The sequence below is a fragment of the Megascapheus bottae genome, chromosome 8 (genome assembly GCF_031878675.1).
Source record: "Megascapheus bottae isolate mThoBot1 chromosome 8, mThoBot2.hap1, whole genome shotgun sequence".
Classification (NCBI taxonomy): domain Eukaryota; kingdom Metazoa; phylum Chordata; class Mammalia; order Rodentia; family Geomyidae; genus Megascapheus; species Megascapheus bottae.
The window spans coordinates 4,872,358-4,899,035 of NC_143516.1; the positions used below are offsets into that span (position 1 = coordinate 4,872,358).

Consider the following 26,678-nt stretch of genomic DNA (forward strand, 5'->3'; position numbering starts at 1 on the left):
CCAAGCTGGGAGATTCGGCTCTGGATTCATACAAGCCCCGCCCTGCACCTCCTGCCTTATGGGGAGGCCATCTTATTCTACACTCTGTCACAGTCTTCTGTCATTTGACCCAATGAGCATTTCTTATCTTAGGTCAGGTTCTGGAGCTACAGCAGTGATTTTACAACATGCTAACAGTTAACTTCTCACTGAATAGAGCCACTGGAAGCAGATAACTTGTCCCATCTTGGTTTCAGCTGATTATAATCCTAATTCCTTATGGTCTTGCCATAAGATTCAGAGTTGTCTTATTTTTCTTCCAGAGGCAAACGATGCTTATAGAATGATTATACTTCTGTAGTCCAGACTCGCTCTCAGGTGACAAACTTTGGATTAGTTTATCTTCTTTCTGCATTTGTTCAAAGATGGCATTTGTTGACTGTAATGGACTCTGCACATGAGGAAGCTGCAAATCAATGTGGTTATGACCCAGATTCAGGCAGTATTGCTCTGACCTCAGGAAAGACCATCATCTGTTACTAGGTTTCTGAATGCATGAATAACGCCTGCACAAGGTAGCGCACTGAACAATACAGAGAAGCATGAAGAAGAGATCTGCACTTGCTCCATGATGTTGTAGACACCTTAGTGAAGTGAATGTTCAGGGTGTATAACGACCGAACAGACCTGGTTCACCTGTGTACACTGCTTTGTGTTTGTCTTATTTTTGTAGTTCCAGCTGTATATGACTGTACACTCAATTTCAGAAATAATGAAAACCCAACACTGCTGGGAGTCCTAAATGGGAAGAAATATCATGCCGATTGCTATGTGAGGTAAGTAGGTGCCATCTGATTTTTTAGAGAAAGCCCTCATTTCTAAGTAGATAAATCCCAAGTGACAGAGGGCTCTCCCTGCAGACATCTGGTCAACCCCCTCGGGTTTGCAATGTGTTTCACGTTGCATGTGTTTGCAATCTGTGTTCTTAGTAGGAAGTGAGAGGAATGTCCTATGCCTGGTATTAATCTGCCGAAGTCCCCCCTCTCTCAGCTGCTTCCAGATCTTTCTCTCTCTCTCCCTCTCTCCCTCTCTCCTCTCTCTCTCTCTCTCTCTCTCTCTCTCTCTCTCTCTCTCTCTCTCTCTCTCTCTCTCTCTCTCTCTCTCTCGGCTTTGAACTCAGGGCCTGAGTGCTATCCCTGGGCTTTCTCAAGGTTGGAGCTCTACCACTTGAGCCAGAGCACCACTTCTGGCTTTTTTTTTCTATGTATGTGATACCAAGGAATCGAACCCGGGTCTTCGTGCATGCTATGTAAGCACTCTACCACTAGGCCAAACTCCCTGCCAGATCTCCTTTTTTGTATGCTAGCACTGAGGCTGAAGTCAGGGCCTGGGCATTGTCCCTTATTTGTTTTTCCTGTTGAAAGCTGGTTTGGCTTTGTGAGGGTTAATTGGAGAGAAGAGTCTCACAGACTTTCCTGCCCAAGCTAGTTTTGAACTGCGTTCCTCAGATCTCAGCCTCCTGAGTAGCCAGAATTTCAGGTGTGAGCCACCTCGCCTGTCTGGATGACAAAGGAACATTGTATTTCAGCCAGTCATTTGGAGATGGGGTATAAAAGTGACTTGTGTGTGTGTGTGTGTGATGGGTCTGCCCCAAAGAAATGCACATGGGCAGTAACAAGTAATTTAAAAGAGGCTTAGACAGGAATGGGAAACATGTTTGCAGTGTCTCACTTATATGTCCCGTTGTTGGCTAATTGTGATTTTATTGAAAACACTTCTACGAGATAGTGGCTACATCCGTTTTCCTCACCCACTTGTAGTTACAGTGGGTCTCCAGAAGGTTGCCAAGATGATTGGTAAACAGAACTGAAAGACACACAGACAGCAAAGCCCAGGCATGATTTGCACAATTAGGTCAATGGCTTTCATTCAAATCTACCCGAGATGGGTCACGCAGAACCCATTTCTGAGGTTGAGGGACAGAGCTAGGCAGGTGATGCCCAGCTTTGTGAGCGCCAGGCCAGCGTGTGTGGCCGTGGAGTTGGTGGCTGGTCTCAGCAGCCAGCACAACATGCAGGATGGTTCTGGGGACTGTTCAATTACTGCCTTCCTGCTTTTCCTACCAAAGAAAACATAGAAGCATTGCCATTAATACTGCCTTGTTTTCCTATGGTCTCACCGAAGATAAGGGTGGAGAAAATAAGGTGGATTTCTTTTGTCAGGGAAGGAGTGAGCTCTTCTCCCTGGAATCAGCAGAGGCTGGCCACACACTGGCTGGGGCAGCAAGCAAGATAGCGGCCTCCACCAGGCTATCTTCTTAGGTCACTGCAACTCTCAGGACCTGTCAAGTTCACGGCCTCGGAGGCAGAGCATTGGCCCCCCTGCACATGCGTGTCTGTCTTCTTGTGCAGTCAGCTGTTTAGCACTCCTGTCTATGCCACACTGCAGTGGGCTGCGTGGAACTGTGGAGGCGCTAATGTCAAAGGAGTTACGGAAAAGAGCAGACTCACCAAGGCTTCCCCTGCCCAAATAAAGTGAGACTGCAGGCGTTTCTGGCCTTGTACCGAGACACACTCTAGAGCTGACATTCACACCCGTGTAGATCAGAGAGCGAAGCACAGAGGAGACGTTTCATGGAGATGCATGGTAGGCCCCCCAAAAGGTCAGAGAATGTTGTGGAGGAGCGTGCACTGCGAGTTCTCATTACCCGAGGGAGTCTGCGCCTGGAGGAAGGAGGGCAGCTGCCTACCGCTGAGGGTCATGACAACCCTGCGTTAGCATGAAACCCCCTACTCTGAACAGGCAGTGTGTGGACAGGGCCTAAGACGCCTGCATCCTGAAGTGTGTCGTGCACAAGCAGTGAGATGCCCCGTAGCGTGGTGACAGGCTGCCATGGACAGAAGCAGGCATAAATGGGATCACAGAAGCCCACAGCCTGAGGGCCATGGCACGACTTCTCCCTACCGCTTGTGCTCACTCCAGTGCCAAGATGGAGTCTGTAAGTGGTTTCTGGGGTGCCGAGTGATTTGTGGGCCCCAGATGTGTTAGTTTCTATGCTAGGGAAGCTGAGTTCCCGGCATCTCTGCCTTTGACGCGCCAAATCCCATGTGCTGGGCCCTTGTTGTCCTGAGCGAGAAAAACTACTTGGTAGCTATCACCTGGCATTACCAGAAGGCTTTCCATGGCAAAAGGATCGACTGATGTATGGATTCACATGGATAGGGGTGTGTGTGTGTGTGTGTGTGTGTGCGCGCGTGCGTGTGTGCACGTGCATGTGCGTGTGCGTGCACTGGTTTGGGCTTGACCTCAGGTCCCTTAGGTGTTTTATTTTTGTTTTTTGATATTTTTTGCTGAAAGCTGATGCTTTAGCTGCAACTCCACTTTCAGCTTTTTGGCGGTTAATTGGTGATGAGTCTCAGTCTGGCTTTGAACTGTGACCCTGAGATCTTAGCTTTCTGAGTAACTAGAATTACAGGCATGAGCCACCAGTGCCTGGCCATTCTATAGACAGATTCTGTACATTCCATTGTCTCCTGGGAAAACAAAGGCTGTCCCATCTTCTCTGGGAGAGGCACGTGTCGCATTTGGGGAAGCTTTTTGAAGTAGAAGATGGAAGAAGGCAGGTGTTCCTACTTCCGAGGGAACCTCGTGTCACTAAACTGGGCTCCTGCCTGAATGCGCTTGGGCTGCAGCTGTTACAGGCTTTCAAGGCATTGAAGTCCCCTCTGCACTGCCCTGTGGTCTTTGATGCCCAGATAAAAGGGCCCCCGTGGCCAGCACTGTAACTGGAGCAGAGCGGGCACCGCGGGGCCTCCTCCAGCTAGCAGCCCTCTGCCTTTGCAGGCGGATTCCCATGGAAGACATCCCAGAAGACGATGATGAGTGTTCTGCCTGGCTGCACAAGCTCTACCAGGAGAAGGTGGGTGCCCGCCTTCCATGTGAGGTGTGGCTAGCTGGCACCAGTAGCTCTGGCCTCACTTCCAGCCTCAGGCCTTCGGAGCAGGGGTGGGGGGGAAGCTGCTTCAACCATGGAGACTGCCTCTTGAATGCCGATCTGACCCGGAGGCAATGTCAGAACAAGCAGCACCAGCTCTTGAGGGTCCCCTCCCCTGGCCAGGCAGGCTGGCCAGAGCCCCTCACCTACAGTCTGGGACCAGCTCCCTGGAGTTGCTGGCGTCTTCCCTCCCTGTTCTCGCTGGCTTGCCTCCTCCCAAGGCATCCACAGGGTAGGGGCCCTACCTGTTACTCTAAGTTACTTTTAGTGTGTGATGATCCTGAGGTTTGAACTCAGAGCCTGGGCACTGTCCCTGAGTGTTTTTACTCACTTGGAGTCACAGTGCCACTTCCAGCTTTTGGGTGGCTAATTGGACGTAAGAGTCTCATGGACTTTCTTGCCTGGACTGGCTTTGAACTGCCATCCTTAGACCTCAGCCTCCTGAGTAGCTAGGATTACAGGCATGAGCCACCCACGCCCAGCTGTAAATGGCTCTTGCAGAAGTCCTTGTGCACCTCGTCCCAGGCAGGTGTATGAGCAGACGCCCCTCCCCCCTCCCCTGCCCCTCTCCCGGTCATTTGTGTCTGGGAAAAGCACCAGGGCTGAGGGAATCCTGTCTGCCAAGCCCCCAGAGTGACAGTGCCCTGAGTGCCCTGGGATCCAGTCAGTGGGCCAGGGCTTCCCTTTACACTCCTGCCAGCCTGTGTGGAAGGCGGCACTGTCTCAGACTGGGGGTCCACACACGGGCGCCTGCCTGTGGTCAGTACAAGCTAGGCTGGCTAGCACCAAACCCCATGTCAGCAGGGACAGCTGGCGTTCCATGTGCCCCTGGGCGGGGAGGGGACAACAGAGCCACAGTGAGCAGCCACTGTGGAAACCCACAAAGCTAAGACCATGAGAGGTCCCGACATGAGGTCCCGGAGCCACTGCAGCGCTGACGCCTCCTTCTGTGCCCCAGGATGCCTTCCAGGAGGAGTACTACAGGACAGGCGTCTTCCCGGAGACGCCCCGGGTACCCGCACGGCGTCCCTGGGCCCTGATCAACTGGCTGTTCTGGGCCTCGCTGCTGCTCTACCCTTTCCTCCAGTTTCTGCTCAGCCTGATCGCCAGCGGCTCTTCCATGACCCTGGCCAGCCTGCTCATTGTCTTCTGTATGGGTAAGTGGACAGTACGTGGCTCCAGGCTGAGTGGACGGGGCCTGCGCTGATGTGGTGTAAGCCTCTGGCACGGGCGGGGTGGGCTGGTCCTGAGAGGCAGCAGCCTTCCCTCAGCATGGCAGCTGTCAATCACAGCCATGTCCCACCCAGGACGAACTCCAGCGCCTCTAGGAGCTGGGCGCTAGCAGATGTCTCTGCCCCGGATCAACCGTGAGCAAGGATGCCTGCTCACTGTGTGTTCAGTAGCGGCTTTGTTCTTAGTGATGTTGCCTACTCCTGCTAGGTTCCTGTGCCAGACCTACGTACACATGGTCACTTGTCCTGTGGTGAGGCTGCTGCTGTGTGCTTCCTGGAGCCTGAGGCGGGGGGGGGGAAGGGATGAGGAAACTTCCCGTCCCCCAGGAGCACGGGCAGCCTCTGCTTCTCCAAGAGGGAGGGAAAATGTCCCAGACTCAGGAACCGTGTGTGTGTGTGTGTGAAGTGGCCAGTTACTTCTCTTATTCCTGTGATGCACAAAGATGCTCTGTGCTCACTGCCAAAGAGCCAAGGGAGGCAGCGGTGCTTCAAGGAGCATGTGGCTCAGGACACAGGCCCCGAGCCTATCCCGGGACCACATCCCTGATCCACTTTCCCTCCAGTAAACCGAGATGGCCTCCCCATGACACAGTGTGCACAGCATCACATGCTGCAGCTGCCAGCCTACCTAAGACTCCACGCTTCCTCTAAGAAACCCTGCTAGGCTTTGGAGAAAGCAAAGACACACTGTACTGGCAAAATGTACAATAAGTAGAAGAGGATGCAGAAGAGGACGGTCACCTGGAGGACGCCTGACCCGACCCCCGCGTCTGGTTGGGTGCTGGGCGGGTGTACCTGCCAGGCCCTAGAGGCCCAGGCCACACTTAAACTCTTCCATCAGGCTGCCTCCACAGGCCCAGGACAGCCCCTCACGCCCTGCCTCTGCCCGGCTGCTTTGCGCTTGTGTCTTCCTTTGGAAGGCCACTGGGCGATGTCCGTGTGTTGCTCATCTCCCCGTGCTCCAGGAGAGTTCCAGTATTAAGCCAGGGCTGGGGTTCTCAAGGGTGGCCCCACAGGCCCGGCTAGCTTCCCCACCCCACAGTCTGCCCGTGTCCTAAGCGCCCAGTGGCATGGAAGGTTCCTGAACACACCCGGCCATCTGCCCTGGAATGCCTCCACACATGGCTCTGCCAGACTGGGGGCCGCACAGCTGTGGTCCCCACACAGCCGCAGTCCCCACAGATATGGTCACCCCACCTGGGGATCAGACCCTGTTTCCAGGATGCCTGCTGCTCTGGGCCACGTCTGCTGGGCGCAAGGCTTAGAGATAGCAGGGTCTTCACCCCAGTATTCACCCCAGATCCCCGCGGGGGGGGGTGCAGGGCTTTCCAGTGTCCTTGATAATGAATGCCTGCTGCTAAGCATTCCAGCTGTGCCCAGTCTTCCCAAAGGAACACTCATCACTTTAGAGCCAGGACCTATAAAGAACCGCCCAGGGCCAGGCATGTTGGTTCACTACCTGGGCCCGGCCATTTCCTTGTAGAGTTGGGCAACGGCACCTTAGACTCCAGATTTATAGGCCACAGCTCCCTGTGGCCCTCGCTGGCTCGAGTGCCCTAACGTGGGCAACCTGCTCCTTCTCACTCCCCCCACAGCCTCCGTGGGAGTTCGATGGATGATCGGGGTGACAGAAATCGACAAGGGCTCCGCCTATGGCAACATCGACCACAAGCAGAAACAGAGCGACTGACCCGGAACCACATCCACCCCGCTGGGACCCAAGGAACTGGTGGCCTCGGCAGTGCCTTCTTAGCGGGATGCAGGCTGGGCAGGCGGGACTCACACGCTCTCCCGCCAGAGCCGGGGCTCAGAGCTGGATGGGGGTAGAAGATGCTCTTAAATCTTTTTTCCCCGTATCGTTCAGCGGGTTTTGGCTTTCTTTCTTTTCACTTGCACACGTATTTGTGCGTGCGTGTGTGAGAATGGATCTGGTGTGTGTGCGTGCGTGTGTGTGTGTGTGTGTGTGTGTGTGTGTGTGTGTGTGTGTGTATGTGTGTCCAGGTGTGACTCATTGAAAGGCTGTGAGGCTGCAGCGGGGGCAGGGTTGGGGACAGAGGGACCAGTGTCCCCTGTGTCGCCCTTTGGTGCTGAGTCTTCTGTAACCCGTGACTGCCAGAGACTGAAAAGTGCTTTAGACAAGATGACTAAATTATGCCTCCAATTAAACTGTGTCCGGGTCATCGGCGGTGTGTGTACACAGAGGGGCCGCCCTCGGCGTCTGCGCATTGAGAAGGATGTGCCTTCATCAGGGACCAGCGGGGTCCTGAGATCAGGCAGCCCTACACAGAGACCGCCACGTGGGTGGATATGCATACACGATGGCCCCCTGCAGGAAACAGCCTTGAGCGTGGGGTGGAGACTGGGCACGGGGAGATGATCTCAGTGCCCCCCACCACGTAGCAGAGGCAGCTGGGGGGTACCACATACACAGAAAAAGCTGGAAGTGATGCTGTGGCTCAAGTGGTAGAGCGCTAGCCTTGAGAAAGTCCAAGGACAGTGCCCAGGCCCTGAGTTCAAGTCCCAGGACTGGCAAAACAAACACCTACCATAAAGCCTAGTCATTCTGTAGTAACTTGCAAGATGGCCTCACACAGCTTCCCCAGCCCCACCTCCCACCCCCCTACAACGGTGATTGAAGCTGGAGAGTGCTCAGAACCAGCCCAGGGAGTGTGCAGCACGGGTCCTCTCTCAGCATGCCTGCACCCTGGGTTTCCATCTTACAGGCTGACGGGGTCTGCCTGGGGCATCTGTATCATGGGGAGGGCCTGGTAGACTCTGGGCAGACAACAGACGTAAGGGGAAAAGACAGGGCTTTGGAGGAGCCCAAGTCGTCCTCCGCAGGCCACACATGGCGAGGGGCTGTGGACCTGAGCCTGCTGCTCAAAACCGTCTGGCTGCTGTGGCAGAACGGGTTAACCGGCCCATGGAAGTTGTCCTCAGCCGCCTCAGGCTCGCCCTGCCACGTCTTCATGTGTGCGGAGTCACTAGGGGTCACCACACAGGACTGGCCCACACCTAGACTAGCCATGGAGTTCCAGCTCTCCCTGAGCTTTGCTGAAGGTCAGAAACGGGGGAAAGCATCCACCCTGGCTTCTCGTGGGACACCCTACTTGCCAGGGTCCCAGAAGGCAGGGTGGACGGAGCGCCTGAGCCACCGGCACCAGGCCCAGAGTGCAGAGACCCAGGGGCAAGCAGGGCCCTGAGGGTGCCATGCAGGCTCAGGAGCGCCCCCTGCAGGCCCACCTCTGCCTCCTGCAGCCAACTCTGGCTGGCTGAGGCCTGACCCTCCCGGGGATTCCTCATGGCCAGCCACTCTCCCCCCTTACCTGTGAGTGAGTGGACAAGCATCTCACTGCTGGGTTGCTGCAAGCACGGGAGGAATCCAACCACACTAAAGGAATGGGCGAAGGGTAAGGACGCTGTTGGCTCCATGTGGCCACTTCTTGTAAAGCTCAGCAGAATCCAAACTGGCTGCTTTTGTCCTTGTCTTCCATTTCAGAAAGAGGACCCGAGTTCTCAAAAACACTTGCCTTCTCCCAACGCTGGGAAGCGAAGGCAGCAGATAAGGTAACCAACCAGGGCTGCTTGCTGATGGAAGTAGGAGCAATTCCAGGAAGCAGGCAGCGGGACTGAGAGTGGCACTGAGGCGAGCTCAGTGCCGGTGGCCCGTCCTGGTGACTGCACCAAGGCGGGCCACCATGGCCACCTCCACACAGTGGTCAGAGCATCTGCCACCTGTGGCCATGCACAGTCACTTACAAACGAAAATGACTGGAGTAAAACTGCACAACTACACTGCAGTGGGGAGGGAGGGCTGGCATCATCTCCCTTTCTGCCTTAGAGGACCTGGCTGTGGCTCAGGGCGGTGGACAGAAGAGACAGAGCCATGACCACAGGTCATGCTGCCAGGGGCCTGTGGTCCTGTGAGGGTTCCAACTCAGTTTCATAAATGCTTAAGGAGCCAGGAAGGTCCGGTCTGCAGAGTGGCCAGTAGCACCCCATGAACATGCCGCTGTGCCAGGGCAGGTGTCAAAAACTTCTGCTTTGTTCCACAGGTCTGCAGTCTGCCTGGGGACCCTTTTTTGCCTCTGCCAAGCTATCAGTTAGTTGCAGGCCAGGGGTCTACACTCCCTCTTTCCTGGGGCCTCCCCACCTATGTAGAAGATACTGGCTGGAAGAATGAGTCAGAAACTCAGTGACTTGAGAGATTTAACAGAACATTTCAAACAATTCTTTGTTTTTGGTCAACGAGGCTAAGCCTTAAGTGTACAGGCTCTGTGAGCCACATAATCATTATTTTGGTCAAGACACCCCCAAACAGCCAGCTGTGTCTTCCTGAGGGCAGGGACGGTACTTCACGGACACAGAAGCTGCACTTAGTGGATACTGAGAAGCCACACTGCTCACCTCCCACTGTCCTGGAGACGGTGACACAGCCAGTTCTTCACTGTCACCAGCGAGCCGTTTCCCCACGCACGCCTTCTTCCGCCCTGCCATCTAGGTTGGCCGTCTTAAGGCTGTGAAATGATTTTAAAGCATCTATGTAGATCTCTGCGTGTCTGAGTTTTCCTGGGCTATCATAAGGAATGTGAAGACCTCTAGCCTGGGTGGTAAGGCATGTGAGGCCCCATTTCACACAAGTGAGAGCTGCTAAGTGACGAGAGCGCCTACAGATTTCTTCCTTCCTCCTTACATTCCACACCGGTTGCTGCTAGACCTGTCTGCAGTACAGCCCAGGAAAGGGGGTTCACAGTGCTACTCTATAGCCACACCAACAACCTAAAAAGATGGCAGGAAGCTTTTGGGTCAATCGTTTAAAAAAATTTAATAGCAAAAGGAAATAAAGTACACCATAAATGACATATCATTTGGCTACACAGATAGGGTCAGTTTACATTCTGAAAAGGAGGCTTTCTTATGGAGCTTGTGCATACATCTTCACTTAAAATAATCGGAGCCCCACTGTACGGCAACAAGGCACAAGCTTTTGTCTCCTCATAAGCTGGCTGGTTACCAGATGAAGAAGAAGGCAGCCACCTGACACCCTTAGTGTTTGGTCTGTCAGTGCAGAGATCCTGGGCTCTTAGGGGCTCCTGGTCTGGTGCCCCAGAGCCAGCCGGGCCAGGCTGCTTTTGCCCAGGGGCGCTCAGTCCAGGCCGGCCTCTGTGCTCACTGCTGACTCGTGTATCAGCTGCAAACCAGTAACACACAATCGAACTCAGCTTTCCTAAAATAAACCATTTATTGAAAAAAGAACTTTTCTTAAATTTCACTAACCGGCCTTGTGCATGACAGACCTGCAGCTTGCCAATAACAACAAGAGGTTTCACAGTCAGTGCACTCGAGAAATGGGAGACTAAAACACAGTCCAGGACACTGGGTAATACTACGTTGTTTGAACCCAGGAAGCTTAAACACACTACACTGATGTCATGGTTCCTGATCACGTGAGAACGGAGACAGAGGCGATGGTCCATGTACAGTAGTAATGGCACTTAACATGCAGCCGCTTTAACCCGCTCAATGACCTGCTCCGAGGGCCCTGCGCCATACAAGGTGACAGCACAAGTGACGCCCATCCCTGTGCGATCTTCAGTCCCGAAGGTTAAAGGGCTGTGCTGCTTCCTAGCATCTTCATGTAAATATTACATACAGTAGTGACGGGCAATCCAGCCCCCACACACCCGAGCCACGGAGTGATAGGGCTGAGTCCACACACTCCTCAGTCACGGAGTGATAGTTGAGTCCACACACTCCTCAGTCACAGAGGGAGAGAGCCGAGTCCACACACTCCTCAGTCACACAGTGATAGAGCCGAGTCCACACACACCTCAGTCATGCAGTGATAGGGAGTCCACACACTCCTCAGTCACGCAGTGATAGTCGAGTCCACACACTCCTCAGTCACGCAGTGATAGGGAGTCCACACACTCCTCAGTCACGCAGTGATAGGGAGTCCACACACTCCTCAGTCACGCAGTGATAGAGCCGAGTCCACACACTCCTCAGCCACGCAGTGATAGAGCCGAGTCCACACACTCCTCAGTCACGCAGTGATAGAGCCGAGTTCACACACTCCTCAGTCATGCAGTGATAGGGAGTCCACACACTCCTCAGTCACGAAGTGATAGGGAGTCCACACATTCCTCAGTCATGCAGTGATAGGGAGTCCACACACTCCTCAGTCACGCAATGATAGGGTCGAGTCCACACACTCCTCAGTCATGGAGTGACAGGGCCGAGTCCACACACTCCTTGGCCATGGATGGGCTCTCCAGTCCACAAAGGCCCTAGCCAGAGTGCCAGGTTCCCCAGTCCACACACTCCTGGGCCACTGAGTCACAGTCTCCGGTCCACACACTCCTCTTGGCCAGGAATAGGTGAGCTTCACTCTTCATCTGTGCAAACCTGTGAGGAAACAGGAGAGAGCAAGCTGAGCCCTGCAGTAGGCGGGTGGGCGTGCGTGCAGTCTCAGCTCCTGGGCGGCCCAGGGCAGGCTTGCTCTGGCACTCTGCTAGACAGGGCCTTGGGCAAGGCACAGCGAGGAGTGCTGCGAGCAGCGCTTTGGAAGCCCGTGAACTGACCACGAAAACTGCTCCCCCAGTGTACAAGCTCAGGTCCATACACTTTCATCTCCTCGGGTTTTTTACTATGGGTCCCTGACGCCTCCTGCTAATCCAGCTGCTTGCTCCCCAACGTTGACCACGGAGAACGGGAGCAGCGGCACCCACTCTGAGCCTCCTGCTGCTCAGGGCCACGTTCTCCGGCCTCATCCTCTGCATGGCCTTTCCGCATGTCTGAAACTAGCCCTGGAGCTCAGCCCACTGTCCTCGTGCCAGCCAGCTCCAAACGCTCAAATGCCATCTGCAACCCGTCAGCAGATGCCGGAACACTTCAACATACCCAGCTGCCCTCAAGCAGCTGTGCGCCCTCACCCCGTAAAGCCGACGGGGGAGACAGCAGGAAACTGCCTCAACCACACTCTCATCAGCCAAGGCCTCGCTCACTCCTAAAGCCAAAACTCCTCGTCCCGAGCGGCCTCTGAAACAACCTTCCCAAAATGCTGTTTTGCCAAGTGGTGGTTACGACAGCCTGCGATTCCTCCTCACGGCTCCAGCTCACTTTGCTGGTGCTCCATCAGCTTCTCACCCATACACAGCCACTCTAGGACCGGGCCGCACCACTCCTGCCCATTCCTACCTGGCTAACCCCCAAACATGTGGGGCACCTCACTGCAGAGGAAAATCACACTCAGGGCATCTGACTGCACTGAACTGTTCTTGGCACAACATGGAGGAGATGCAGGAGCACAGCCCGGATGCAGCCAGCCGCTGTCTTCCAAACAGACCGCAGCCCTCAGGGCGGAGAGCGCACTTTCAGCCAGCTTCACTCAAACCCCACTCAACCCTTGGAAGTACACTTCAAATGTGCTACCACAGTAAATTACCAAGAACCTCAACTGACATTTTCTTTTTTCTTTTTTTGTCAGTCCTGGGCTTGAGCTCAGGGCCTGAGCACTGTCCTTGGACTTTCTCAAGGTTAGAGCTCTACCACTTGAGCCTCAGCACCACTTCCGGCTTTTTTCTACGTATGTGGTACCAAGGAATCAAACCCAGGTCTTCATGCATGCTAGGCAAGCACTTTAACCACTAGGCCAAACTCCCGGCCTGCAACTGACATTTTCTAAATGGAAAAAAAAAAAGTTCTGGGGTTAGAGGCACTTAGTCTCTTTCCATTTTCCATCCAGGTATTTTCTATTTAAGTTTTTAAACTTCCTTAATTGCCACAACAGAACAGAACTTAGATACTTAAGCGCAAAGAGGACTAATTCAGGAGTCTGCCAAACCTTCACAAAAGAATGGTCGAGGAGCTGGCTGGCAGTCCACCTCAGCTTTGGGTCACTTTCCAGACAGCGGGAGAGGAAGTCCTTTCCTTCAGGGCTCAGTCGCTCGGGGATTGGGGGCTTGTGCCCCATTCCCACCTTATACATAATCTGGAAGTTGTGTTCATATTCATGCCAAGGCCTCTACAAAACAGGGAAATACGGTTTTAATATTATGGCCATAAAAACACAAATGCCTGACTTCTTTTTAAGTATCACAAAAAAGTTGTCTACAATGGACTCTCAATTTTTCTGCCAGGAAAAGCTATAGAATTTTATCACATCTCATTGGGTTATGAAGGCAGTGTAGACAACGTATTAGGAACAGGGAGGGTTGGGACTGTGTTCTAACAAATGTAATGGCTACACATAGTGGCCAATGTAGTCTGCCGAGTCCACTGAGGATGTGCTATTGATTGGTCCAGCCTCATCTAGAAGCCTTCATTAGACAACTAAGAGATGACATATATGGAATGATGTAAAAATGCTATTAAAGCATTTACAATTCAACAGCTTGCTCACTAAGAATGCTTAATATACTAACGTGTTCGACCATGAAATACTACGAATGTATCCCTATTTCTTCATGACACATAGAAGCCACGGAACCCACCTCTCTTTCCTGTCCCTAGAGCGCTGCCTCCCATTCAACATCAGAAAGATGGAAGCAGACAGCAGGCAGCCTCCCTCTCTTGGCCACACACATTTAAGCTTCCCTGGGTCTACCCAGGGATCCACAGCTCGTTTCTTTCGCTCACTAGGTAATACTCCTTTGTATGAAAATGACACAGCTCAGTTATCTGGCCATCTTCTGAAGGAAGCCTGGGTGTTTCCAAACTCTGGCCTCTGTGAGGAAAGCAGCTGCAGGTATTCATGAGCCGGTTTTTGTGGGACGGGAACCCTGGCCTTCATCTCTTGTAACTGCACTTCTCTGTTTTAACTGCAAGTTCGCACATCTTTAACTTTACTCATCAATTTCTTTACGGAATACAACTTATGAATATCTACTTCCCACTTTGCCACTTTTTGCATGTAAGTATTGCAGTTCTTGATGGGTCTAATCATAATTAATAATAAAATGACAGCAAATACTCTGTTAATTGTACGGAGCCCCCAAAGTTTCTTGCAGGTAGAGCTGCACTCACCTTGCCAGTCACCATCTCTATGACCACACACCCCAGGCTCCAGATGTCCGCTGCACGCCCGTGGCCTTCTCCTTTCGCACGGGTAATGACCTCCGGTGCCATGTACGCTGTAAAGGCCATAGACTGGTGACGGAATGGGTTATACACGCAGTGCCATGCACTGCCAGCACAGCACTGTAGCCTTCTTTCCCTGAGTTACATGCAGTAAGCCCACCTTACCTATGGATTTATACAGATGTGACCCAGTTAAAGCAAGCAAACATTTCAGAAACCAAAAACTGAAATTCCTACATGTGCACCGACCCGCTCAGTTGATATGGAGTCTCCTCCAGCCCGTCCGTCATCAGCTCTGCTGATGTGCTTATAGTTTGCAAGACTCTCATCACTGTGATCTCTAAGTGTTCCCTGCCTCGGCGGTGGAAATCGACCTCCAGAGAGCAGATGGCACATAGACAGTAGGGAAAGATGAATGCACTTAAATGATGCGATCAGGCAAAAAATTTGGATTTGCAAAGAGGTAGTGTGTCTTTAGCGGGGAAAATGAACCACATGTCTTCGGTATAGCACAGAACTCAGCCTGTACAGTCTGTTTTTCCTCAACGGCAGTTTCCAAAGGTCTATATAACACTGAAAACACGTTTCCAATTAATGTGTTCAACTGAACTTTAGGAACAGAGATATTTTATTTTTTATTTTTGCCAGTCCTGGGGCTTGAACTCAGGGCCTGAGCACTGTCCTTGGGTTCTTTCAAGGCTATCATTCTACCACTTGAGCCACAGTACCATTTCTGGCTTTTTCTATACATGTGGTACTGAAGAATCAAACCTGGGTCTTCATGCACTTGGCCAAACTCCTAGCCAGACAGAATTCTTTTAATAAAAATCTTTCAAATGTTCAAATTTTCAGATATTCTGCAGTCACAATGAAAACAGGAACTTTAACTTGTATAGTAGGATTAAAAAAAATTTATGACAGTAAATCGTTACAACAAATTACCATGTAACCAAAATGTTATTTCAATCAGGAGAGTTGAAATAACAAGAAGAGCCCTTCAGGGGAAAGAAGCTTTCTCCCCACTTCTGGCTTTAAAGGAGAAATTTCCTTCACTTCACCAGTCAGGCACCTGCAGGAAGATGGAGGAAGCAGTTTGCCTGGGGACGCGAGGGGCCTGACTGCCAGTGACACCTACCTGCTGTGCCCAGGGTGCTGTTCACTTCTCCTGGCATGGTCTGGGCATTGTTTTTCAGCTTTACTGAGCATCCAAAATCCCCCAGCTTGATTAGTCCCGAAGAAGTAAGGAAGATGTTGGCACCTGACAAGAAATAGGCAGTCAGCAAGCAGCTTCTGAGACCACGCTGCCTGAAACCTCACCTACCCAGCACAGAAAGCCTGTGAACCCGATTACAAAGCAACAAAAACTTAACATCAGGGTAGACCTGAAGAACATGCAGACATTCTGACACTAAAACCTCAGCTAGAGCAGGGCGCTTGTAACTCTAGCAACTCAGGAGAGGCTGAGATCTGAGGATCGCAAATCAAAGCAAGCCTATCTCTAATTTACTACCAAAACACTGGCACCGACGCTGTGGCTCAATTGGTAGAGCACCAGCACCAAGTAGAAAAGGCCAGGGGGGGCAGCACCCCGACAGAGGTCAAAGCTCCTCCCACACCCCCTTCAAATAAGCACCTCAGATATATTCAGAGAGAATTATACACAAGACAAACGCTTGTGAGCATGCCCAGACAAGGCTGCTGAACACCATCGGCAGCGTCCATGGGAGGAAGTGACACACAGACAAGAGCCCCTGGGAACAGGGACTTCTGAGGGCGACTCCGGAGCCATTCTACAGCCTCGCCTCCCAGCCAGCGGGGAGATAACGTATGTGATCAGGACAAATACAGACAGCAGCGCGCTGAGCCGATTCAGGGGCTCGGGGACTCCTCTTACGTGGAGGGATGTAACATGAAGACACCATTTTGCAACAACGCGCAGGCTCAGTACAGAATTCATGGCAGAACATCTACAAATGGACAATGCCATGGCCTGAGAAAAAGCCAAATTAGCCAATGCCCAGAATGACCCCAGACAGCAGACCCATGTGGTGGACAGGCAGGCAGCCAACAAGATGGCTCTGGCAAAGTGACTACGGGTGAGCTACACTACAGAGCGTGCAGAATTCTACACCCAGACCAAAGCAGTTTCTGGCATTACCCACAACAGCGCCCACCAGACTGGACCTGGTCCTTGAATTCCTGACTTTTAGTGTTTAGCTTAACCCATTTGATGAAATGGAACTTAAAACCCAGTTAGAGACAAAGTGACTCTTGGGCTCTAACTCTCTCCTGGACTCCCTAGAGGCCAGGGCTGGGGTGTGGTTCACGCAGTTGCCACAATGACTATTCCAAGATGGAAGCACGGCTACTCCCCTCCAGCCAGCAGACAGAAAGCACCCAAAGAACTAAATAACCTGCTGGCAGACTCCTTTGGAGGTTGGTACACACAAATGCTATTCCTGTCTCCAAAGAAGGGGCAGCTCTGCCGGAGGCCCTGCAGGCGCCCCAGCATTCCCTCACGTGCACACACCAAGCCCTGCAGCAGAACAGAGAGCCTGCTGGTCAGGAGAAGCCCCTGCACCCTGAAGAAAGGAGGTCCTGGGGAGCTGGGCGGACCACCTTTAATGTCCCGGTGGACGATGCCGTGCTCGTGGAGGACATTGATGGCGATGGCGATCTGCTTCGAGTACAGCCTGATGACGTGCTCCTGCAGCCCCAGCCGCGACACCTCCTCCAGCGTCCCCTCGTCACAGTACTCCATGAAGATGTACATCTCCTCCTGGGGGAGGGGAGGTGGAGCTTGCTCACCGTGCTCCCTACGAGGGCCCGCCGCCAGGAGTCAGCCTCCTTGCTGGTGGTTACGGACTGCACTGGCCAACCTGACTGTGTCGTGCAGCCATGTCCTCCCCCTGTACAGAAGTCTGCCATGTCCACCTCCTGTACAGATGGCTACCTGCCTCTTGTCCAGAGCTACAACAGTTTCAGATCCTGCAAGTCTCAGTGAAGAAACAGGAACAATCCTGAGTTAAAGTCTGCCCTGCAGTCTCAATCAGGGACCAACAGGCTGTCCTTGTATGTTCATTTTAAAGAACTAAAACATATCCTCTGCAAATCTATTTGTGAAAACGTTAAGCACAATCAACACCCGACGGCCCCAGGAAACTCTGGTTCCATACCAGCACACCGTCAATGTTCACCTGTAAATACAGGGAGCAGGGGAATGCATGTAGGCTTTAACTTTCTCTCATCTCACAAAACCTCCTTAAGCACAGGGAAGAAAAGTCAGCCTCACTTAGTGGTGCATTATAAAGAAAGAAAGTCAGCCAGGTGCTGTGGCTCACACCTTCAATCCTACTCAGGAGGCTGAGAGCTGAGGATAGTGAATGGTTCAAAGCCAGCTCAGGCAGGAAAATCAGAAATGTGGCTCCAAGTGGTAGAGAGCTAACCCTGAGTGAAAAACCTCAGGGACAGAGCCCAAGCCCCCTGAGTTCAAGCCTCACAACTAATGGGAGGAAAAAAAAAAAAAAAAAGAAGAACCTTCTGGCAGGCTGGACAAGATTCCGTGCTTCACTATGTCAGTAAACAGCTACAGTCTACAATTTACATTTCAGGAAGAACTCCTCCAGTTTCAGAGAGAAGGCAGAAAGGAGGTAAGTCAGGGAGATTTCCTGGTAACTAGGCACAGTTACTGTGCTCTGAAACGAGAAGAGCGGTGGTGTGGAACAGGGTCCACTCGGCACTCTTTCTGACCCTCACGCATGACTGTGTGATTAGAGGCTGCTTACTCTGTGGAGCTCCACACCGAAGTACCGGACTAGGTTAGGGTGCTTGAGGCCTTCAAAGATTTTCAATTCGTCTGCAGTTTCCTTGATAGTCTTATGGTCATTGGGCTGAAATCGAATCTGTGAAAAGAAAACTTCTGGTTACCACAGACACTGGCCCAGCCTACAAGTAGTAGTTCTCGGGGGGAGGGGGAGTACAGAGCTTCCACGCCTGCTCACTGTCCAGGCCCACAGACCACGCTTTGGTCAGTGTGCTCTGACTTTACTCCAGACTTTTCCTTCACCATCACTAGAAACACGAAGCCGCCTCTCTCCCAATAGACTGACAAAAGAGTAACAGGATCACTGTCCACTGCAAACGAAGTCACCCTGAGCGTCAAGCTCGGTGGCAACCACTGCTCTGGCGATGCAGAAGGGGAAGATGTGGCTGCCCTGCGAAGGCTGTGGCTCCTTCCAGCTCACAGGTCCATGCCCGAGCAGTGTCCACCCTCCACACCTGGACTTCACCAAGCCCCCTGTGCTCGCCCACCCTGCCAAGAAGGTGACCGTGGCTACTTCAGCAAAGGCTGAAGGCCAAATCAGAGCAAAGTGATGCATCGCTCCACATTACCTACATCGGTCAAAACATCAGCCAATTCAAAATGATAAGGGAGAAGGAAAAGACAGGCAGCCTTAGCGAGGACGCAGAGGCCACCGGGTAAAGGGGGAAGTGCCGCGGCAGCTCCGGCCCACCTGGGCCTCCCCAGTATGGCGCCTCTGCCCCATCCATTATGGCTTCCTGCTTCTCCTGTTCTTGTCCACTCTGGCTTTCGCCACTACAGTGCTCCTCACTGCTGAAGCTGATCACCGACCACCCCCCTCTCCCCACCGCCGAGGCCTGCAGGGCCCGTGGCGCAGCTCCGCGTGTCTTCGTCTCGCTCCGTAGGACACGTCTCATGCCTGGTCATACCAGAATCACCCGTGTTCACTACAGCCGCCGACGCCTTCCCTTTCACACAGCCTCAGCCAGCTGCACAGCCAGTCCTGCCTGAAGGCTAACAGAGGACTAGCAAGTCCCGGGAGAGAACTCAAGCCACTGCATGCACAAGAACTGCAGTGTCTTCCAGGAGTCCCGGCCACTCAGTCGTCCCACACAAAAGCCCAGCTGCGACTCACCTCCTTCATGGCCATGAGCTCCCCAGTGTCCACGCTGATACAAGTGTAGACCTTGCCATACTGCCCTTCGCCTGCAAACAAAGCAGACAGGCTGAGCCTAGCAATTCTAGCTGTGTCAAGTTTACCTTCGTAAGAACCAAAATAATCCTCAGTGTTGCCAAATAGCTGAAGTCCTTATATACCTCCTATCTGTGAATGTCTTGAAGTGGGTGAGAAGTGGCTTTGTACAAGCCCGGAAGAGAGACAAGAAGATGAGCTCTGCGGGTCTGCACAGCATCTGGGCTGCCCTGGGGTCCCGGGGGATGGGGGGCCGGAGGGGGCAGAAGCACATTGAACCGGGTCCAGCTGCAGGCCAGGAGTGCGAATGACAGTCTCCCTCCAGGGGAAGGTAGAAGGGGACAAGGCTGGGGAGAACAGTGACTAACGTCTGACGAGTCCTGGCCTGCTCTCGCGTTCTTCTAAGGCACCCCAGTTTCCTGAGGTCCAGAAAGTCCTGGTTCATGACAGTACGTGTCCCTCGGACCTGAATGCCTGAGAGACAAATGGGGGAGGAGCTGGTGTATCACTCAATCTATCTGAGTTACTATACAAGGAACTAAGGAGATATTATTTTAGAAAAAAAATCATCTTGTCCTGATTCATGTCAAGTCTCTCATAACATTCTTGTGGGAATATGAGAAAAGAATATTGAATAGGTTAAAAAAATTAGTAGTAAGTGGCACTGTGGCTCAAAGTGGTAGAGCACTAGCCTTGAGTGAAAGAGCTCAGAGACAGCACCCAGTCCCAGAGTTTAAGCCCCAAGAGCACTTCAAAAAAAAAAAAAAAAAATCATAGTATCCACTGAAAACTTCTGGAAATGTAAAGCAAAACTATTCAGTTTAATGTATTTTAATTGTATTTTAATATAATGACATTATGCCTATTATCTCAGCTACCTGAGAGGTAGGGAAAGGAGGACAGTGGTTCAGGGACGCGTTGGAATGGTGGTTCATAGCTCTAGTCAGGAGTTCTTTGGGGGATCATGAACTGAGGCCAGCTAGATAGCCTGTATGAAAATCAAAGGCTGTGGGAGCATGCAACACAGAGCCTTCCTAGCAAGCAGAAGGCCTGGAGTCCAATCCCTGGTATTCCACAAAAACAAAGCAGGACAGAACTAGCCTCCAGTGGCTCACACCTGTAATCCTACACAGGCGGCTAAGATCTAAGAATCACAATCTGGATCCAATGCTGGTAGATAAGTCAGTGAGACTCTCATCTCCGGTAAACCAGAAAAATGCTGGACGTGGAGGTATGTCACATGTCATCAGTGAAAAAGCAAGCCAGAGTGTCAAATCCAGAGTTCACTTTTCTGAAATTTCATTTATATCTACAAAAATGTATGTTGCACCCTTGTTATATCTAGAAGCAAAAGGCTATACAGATTTACCCCACAGAAGCACAAATGCTGTTATTTTCCAGAGGCCACCGCGGCGCATGGTCCTGAGTTTCCTTACCAATTTTATTTCCTCTTTGCCATTTGAAGGTCACTTTCCGTAAGCCAACATGCATGACGTTGTCGTAGGATTTAGGAGTGTCACAAACTTGGCCAATGATATTTTTTCTCCTCATTTCTCGGTACCTCTTTTCTTCAAATAGTCGGACTGACTTCTGTATGGCTTCCATGGGTCCTTGCTTAGAAGCAGTGTCTGCAGAGAGACTTGGCATCAGAGGTCCCATCTATCACTGTTACAAGTCAAATTCCCAACAGTCATGCGGAGTGCGCAGGGATGTACCTTACTGACCTCGCCACTACAGCGAGGGTGTGTTCTGACCAAAACTAGTCTTCTAGTGTGTACTAGTCCAGTTGCACCCCTACTGAGGCACCAACTCAGGAGGCAATAATAGGCCCTTTTCCCCACATCCCTGAGCAGAGGCTAGCTTCTGCTCTCCCTTGCCCATGGGGCTGATGGTTCACATGCCATTAGTACAACCAACAAGGAATCTGCTACAATGTGCTCCTAAGTAAGTTTATTTCCATTCTCCATCACCTACTAGCCAGCAATCCAAACTCGATCACACAGGATTCAAGGCCCTGTGGAAGTGAGATCTAGTTTCTCCTGTGGTTGTACTTTTTATTTTAACCTTTATTCTCTTATCATCATCCATATGAGCCTGATGACTCAGACTCAAGACTCAGGAAACACACAGAAGTGTTTCTCACTCCCAGTGCTAATCACTGGCTGTCCCGCTCACCTCACCCAAGTGAAATGCACACCTCTTCCTGGAAGCCAGCTTCGGCGCAGAAGGGAACAGGGAGGACAGAGCCTGGTGTGAAACCCTGACCTCATCATGTTCAAGGTGCTGACAGTGCACAAGCTAACTTATTTCTTTAGACATTACATGAAGGTAATGATACTGAACTCTCTGAAAACCAAAAAAAAAAAAAAAAAAAAAGAGTATTTGGCATTTAGTTCCAATTTTTGTAGCACTTGGAATCCCATGAGGAGAGGTTTCAATTTTAGGAAGTAGTAGAGAACTGAAATAAACCTTCCGAGGAAAGTAACTCCATGCATGTTCAGCTAACTGTTAAGCTAATGCAGGCCAGAGAGCGTGTGCCCGGGAGAGCAGAACACAGGACTCGAAGCGCACCGCCTACCTTTACAACCTTGAAGTTCTACAGCTCTATTTCTCCAACTTATTTCTACCATGACTTCTAGAAGTAATGGCTTTCATATATAGACAGCGAGCTGGTTATTTCCATTACCACCCTTACTGTGTGTGATCTTAATTCCACACCAGCTTTCCCTTTGAGGGCTGGTCAGATTCATTCTAATTAACCATCCACTGATGTCCCACTACCTGAAACTTGAAAACTAATTAGCTACCTAAGAACATCACTAGTCTAGAACAGAGATCCTTGAAGACTGAGATACAGAAAGACTCTTTGAAAAGTGAAATTTCTTTTCTTGGACTGCGTGTGATGAGGTGTGAACTCCGGGCCTCACACTCTCACTCTACTTCTTCACTCACAGCGGCACCATCACTTGAGCCATGCTCCAACTCCAGCCCCTCTTCTGCTTAATTAGAGACAAAAGTCTTGGATTTATGTGCCCAGGGTGGCTTTGAGCTGAGACCCTCTTGTTCTCCTAGATGTAGTAGCTAGGATTAATGATGTGAGACTTCTTCAAAATGTGGAAACTCGTTTGTTTCCTCAACCTCCCTTCAGGATGCGGCAAGTCTGCCTCACACTGGACAAGCATTTCAGTTTAAGAGGCCACGGCAGCTCCACTGTCAAAATGTCTTAGAGAGGCTCCATTTTTTTTTTTTTTTTTTTTGCCAGTCCTGGGGTTTGAATTCAGGACATGAGCACTGTCCTTGAGTTCTTTCAAGGCTATCATTCTACCACTTGAACCACAGCACCACTTCCAGCTTTTTCTATGTACGTGGTTCCCAGGAATGGAACCCAGGGCTTCGTGCACATTAGGCAAGACTCTACCACTAGGCCAAACTCCTGGCCCCAAGAGGTTCTTTTTGTGTTTATTACTTAGCACGTAGCTTTCCTTGAGACGTCTCGGTCTTTCAACTCCTTTGGTAGTTCCCATGCTCACCGGGCACACAGCTGTTACAGGAGGGAGGAGGCCTGCAGACAGGGCACACAGGCCCCATGTGCACCAGCTGCGCTGCCCTGGCTGCTGCATCTGGCTGGGCATTGCCTTTATGACACCTACTTTAAGGTGTGGGTCAGGCTAATGCTTTACTCACCAGACCGCAGCTATAGGATGGTCTACTTCAGCCCTAATTCAGGTCAGCAAGACAAGCTATCTCAGTGACTCAGTGCACTCGTCTGCTGAGCAAATGCTCAGAAGCTGACAGAGTCTGCCACCACCAGGTGAGGTCTTTGATCACAAGACCACGGGCCACCAGGTGAGCTCCTCCTGAAAGGTACCTTACCGTGTACTGAAGACTGAGCTCCCCAAGGTCAGTGCCATCCCTTCTGTCCAGGGGCCCTTTCAAACCCCCAAGGGTCTTGGGCACAAATAGTCTTGGAACCAGTTACAGTGTGGTGAGAGGGCACCACACCAGACCAACAGTATGCTCTAGTCCAGCACTGCCATTTACTACCACCACTGTGGACAAATTACTTGACCTCTCGGAATCTGCTACCTGTCATGAAAATGAAAGGATGTCCTCCTCTGCCTATTGGTCTAGACTGTGATGACAAAGTACACGGAAGTATGCTGTGGATCATGAAGTGCTAGACCCCTAGGGACAGTTGCGCTATACACTCCTGTGTTTAAATTGACTGAGCATGTAATTCTTCTTAGCATATAAACACGAGTCTATTCAAATGTAAACATGAGGCTCGGCACCAGTGGCTCACACGGGAAACCCTAGCTCCTCACGTGCTCTAGATCTGAGGATCACAGTTCAGAGCCAGCCCAGGAAGGAAACACTGTGAGACTCTTACCTCCAATTAACCACCAGAACACCAGAAGTGGTACTGTGGCTCAAGTGGTAGAGCACTAACCTTGAGCAAAAGAGCTCAGGGCTGGCAGCCATGCCCCGAGTTTAAGCCCCATGACCAACAAAAGTAAAAAAACTAAAGGGGGCTGGGAATGTGACTTAGTGGTAGAGCGCTTGCCTAGCATGGGTTTGGTTTCTCAGAACATACACAGAAAAAGCCAGAAGTGGCTCTGTGGCTGAAGTGGTACAATGCTAGCCTTGAGCAAAAAAAGCTGAGTTCAAGCCCCAGGACTGATAAATAAATAAATATATATATATATAATAAAAATAAAGATAAATAAAACAGATCCTTTACCCAAAAGAACTTGTAATTTGTTCCACAAAATAGGCAATACCCACAAACATAGCACATATCAGGGGAACTGAGATTATGACACTAATGTAAGAAGGCCTAACCGCCAGCCCAGAAGTTAGAGCTAACTTTTACTGGAGCTGTTCATCTCACACTAAACAGCCTCCAGTTCAACATCCTTCTGCTTACCTTTGGTCTGGCTAAGAAGTGTGCGGAGCTCCCAGCTTCTTCGTGTGGACCCACTGGAATCACCCCGAGGATAGGCTGGCTCTGCAGGAAGCATTTTTCACACAAAAAATTAATACTTATGCCATAAATACATTGAGAGCGAGGTGAAGCTGAACGGCAATGACTGCCATCAATCTGCCCTTCTGTGATTAACTGGTAATGAGTTCAAAAACTGGCAATCACGTTACAAAACCTTCCATTAAACTCTGCACATGTCATGGACAACAGACTATTGTGCAGACAGTGCTTCTGCACCAAACCATCTGCATCACAGCACTGCTTCTGTATGTTTAGTAAGTGAGAGCACTCAGTAACTAAAGCACCAAGGCAGTATTTGCTTTTTTCTTTTTGCATGTAGTGGGGTTTGAACTCTGAGCCTTAAGCTCTCACTTAACTTTTCACTCACGGCTGGCAGTCTATCACTTGAGCCAATCTCTACTTCTGACTTTTGGCTGATGAACTAGGATAAGAGTTTCATAAGTCTGTCTGCCCTAGCCAGTTTCGAACTACTTTCCTCACATCTCAGCCTCCTGAGTAGTTAGGATTACAAGCTGTTCCAGGATTTTTAAAAATATACATTCTAAGCAGTAAGTTAAAAAATACATCTTTAAAAAGTAACAAAAGTGGGGCCAGGAGTTCGGCTTAGTGGTAGAGCGCTTGCCTAGCATGCATGAAGACCCGGGTTCGATTCCTTGGTACCACATATAGATAGAAAAAGCCAGAAATGGTGCCGAGGCTCAAGTGGTAGAGCTCTAGCCTTGAGAAAGGCCAAGGACAGTGCTCAGGCCCTGAGCTCAAGGCTCAGGACTGGCCAAAAAAAAAAAAAAAAAAAAAAAAGTAACAAAAGTATTCCGGGCGAAGTGAGAGACACAGGACTTGGCTTTGTGGGTTATAAAGGGGCTAAATTTGCCAGGCACGGTGGCTCACACCTGTAACTCTAGGTACTCAAGGAGGCTAAGATCTGAGGATCCCGGTTCAAAGCCAGCCACTAAAGTCCGTAAGACTCTTATCCCCAATTAGCCACTAGAAGTGGTGCTGTGGTTCAAGGGGTAGGGTGGTAGTCTTGAGCTGAAGAGCTCAGGGACAGTGCCCAGGCCCAGAGTTCAAGTCCCATGACTGGTTTAAAAAAAGTAACAAAAGTAGACTTCAGTACACAAACAGCTAGAAAGGTATCCATATTAAAAAGTCACAGTGCGCAGGGTTCAATCTCCTCATGAAGCCTTATGGCTTCTTGCCCTTCCATTATCTGGAAAGCGTGCAGGGAGGTGGGTGGAGGAGGAGAGAGGGGGGTGGAGGAGGAGGGAGGGAGAGGAGATGAGGGTGCCCTGACACCTCCCACACTCACCTTCACGCTCCTCCGTGGGGCTTGAGTGTCGACTCAGTGACCGGAACTGCAGTTCAGCAGCAATGGAAGCCAGTCGGTCATTTTCAGGGACACTGGAACCCCTGTTCAATATTTGTAAAAATTGGCCTATCAAATTCAACAGTACTCCAGAGGAAAGTTGTAGGTGATGCTTCCAGAGTCTGATTCTCAACTAGAGATGAGGCTGTGCACGCCAGGGCACTGGCTCTGTGTTGGGACAGCTGGCATGTACCACTCCAATGGACAGAGCAGAGCTGCAGAGACAAGGCCACCGCTGGAGGCTGCCAGCAGAGTTTGTGGCTAGAAAGGGAGCCTATGCACTCTGCTCTACCGCCAAGAGGGCAGCCACAGCCTGCCTGCCAGCATCTTATTTTACATTAACAATGAGACAAAGAAAAATGAACTCTTTACTTTATGACTGATATAATGAAAGGCTCCATAATTTAAGCCTAGAATGGATAAAAATATATTAGACAAATTGAGCCAGCATTTGAAATTACCATCAAATTAAATTAATGCATTTACTTATATTTAAGGAACTAAAATGATTACATGGTTCAAAAGATTCCAAAGCTCTAAATAATAAGAAAACAGAAGGGAATGCTTAATGACTTCTCAAGCGGTAAGTAGCAAAGCGAAAGTACAAAGGAGCAGGAAGCTTGTATTAAAGAACACAGTTTATTAGCTACTTTTCCAGAATAAAGTTAAAATGTTCAGCACCCGGAATAAACTCATAAGAAGAAAAAGCTAGAATTTCAGTAAGGGAAGTATTAAAAATATAGAGAGTTAGTTTATTTATTAGTTACTGGGTCTGTTTTTTAAGCAAATAATATAATAGCACTTGTGCTCTTTATTATTAAACTCTTCTGCACAAATTATAAATATGCACTATTCCTGTGTTTCCCTAAGCCCTTGGGCCGAACAGGGCCTTCCTCAAGTTTGAGGGGAGGGTGAAGAGGGTGACTGCTTGCCACATAGTTGATTAGGAACCCTAGCACCAGGATACTGAAAGGACAAACACACCCTGAGACTTTGCCTCACGCCTTAACCTTCCTCAACCAATTCAGGG

At 50.7% G+C, this 26,678-nt stretch overlaps 2 protein-coding genes across 12 annotated transcripts in view; one reads left to right on the forward strand and one right to left on the reverse strand.

Moving 5' to 3' along the window:
• Agpat4 (1-acylglycerol-3-phosphate O-acyltransferase 4) overlaps window positions 1-7,371 on the forward strand; it is a 91,900-nt gene extending 84,529 nt beyond the window's left edge. For 3 of the 4 annotated variants that reach the window (XM_090337857.1, XM_090337858.1, XM_090337859.1), the window contains exons 6-9: window positions 713-815; window positions 3,823-3,898; window positions 4,932-5,130; window positions 6,801-7,371. In XM_090337857.1, coding sequence (XP_090193983.1) covers window positions 713-815; window positions 3,823-3,898; window positions 4,932-5,130; window positions 6,801-6,895 — 473 coding nt within the window. In that variant the 3' untranslated portion in view covers window positions 6,896-7,371. The remainder of the gene's footprint in view (window positions 1-712; window positions 816-3,822; window positions 3,899-4,931; window positions 5,131-6,800) is intronic. The other variant, XM_090337860.1, reaches the window with a different exon arrangement.
• A 3,854-nt stretch (window positions 7,372-11,225) lies between these two features.
• The window catches only part of Map3k4 (mitogen-activated protein kinase kinase kinase 4), a 57,701-nt gene continuing 42,248 nt past the window's right edge, over window positions 11,226-26,678 (reverse strand). For 7 of the 8 annotated variants that reach the window (XM_090337865.1, XM_090337867.1, XM_090337864.1 and 4 more), the window contains 10 exons: window positions 25,592-25,692; window positions 24,208-24,288; window positions 20,717-20,908; window positions 19,224-19,294; window positions 18,072-18,188; window positions 16,906-17,065; window positions 15,422-15,544; window positions 14,233-14,339; window positions 13,052-13,231; window positions 11,226-11,613 (listed from right to left, as the gene is read on the reverse strand). In XM_090337865.1, coding sequence (XP_090193991.1) covers window positions 11,593-11,613; window positions 13,052-13,231; window positions 14,233-14,339; window positions 15,422-15,544; window positions 16,906-17,065; window positions 18,072-18,188; window positions 19,224-19,294; window positions 20,717-20,908; window positions 24,208-24,288; window positions 25,592-25,692 — 1,153 coding nt within the window. In that variant the 3' untranslated portion in view covers window positions 11,226-11,592. Of the gene's footprint in view, window positions 11,614-13,051; window positions 13,232-14,232; window positions 14,340-15,421; window positions 15,545-16,905; window positions 17,066-18,071; window positions 18,189-19,223; window positions 19,295-20,716; window positions 20,909-24,207; window positions 24,289-25,591; window positions 25,693-26,678 lie in introns of those variants that run through there. The other variant, XM_090337866.1, reaches the window with a different exon arrangement.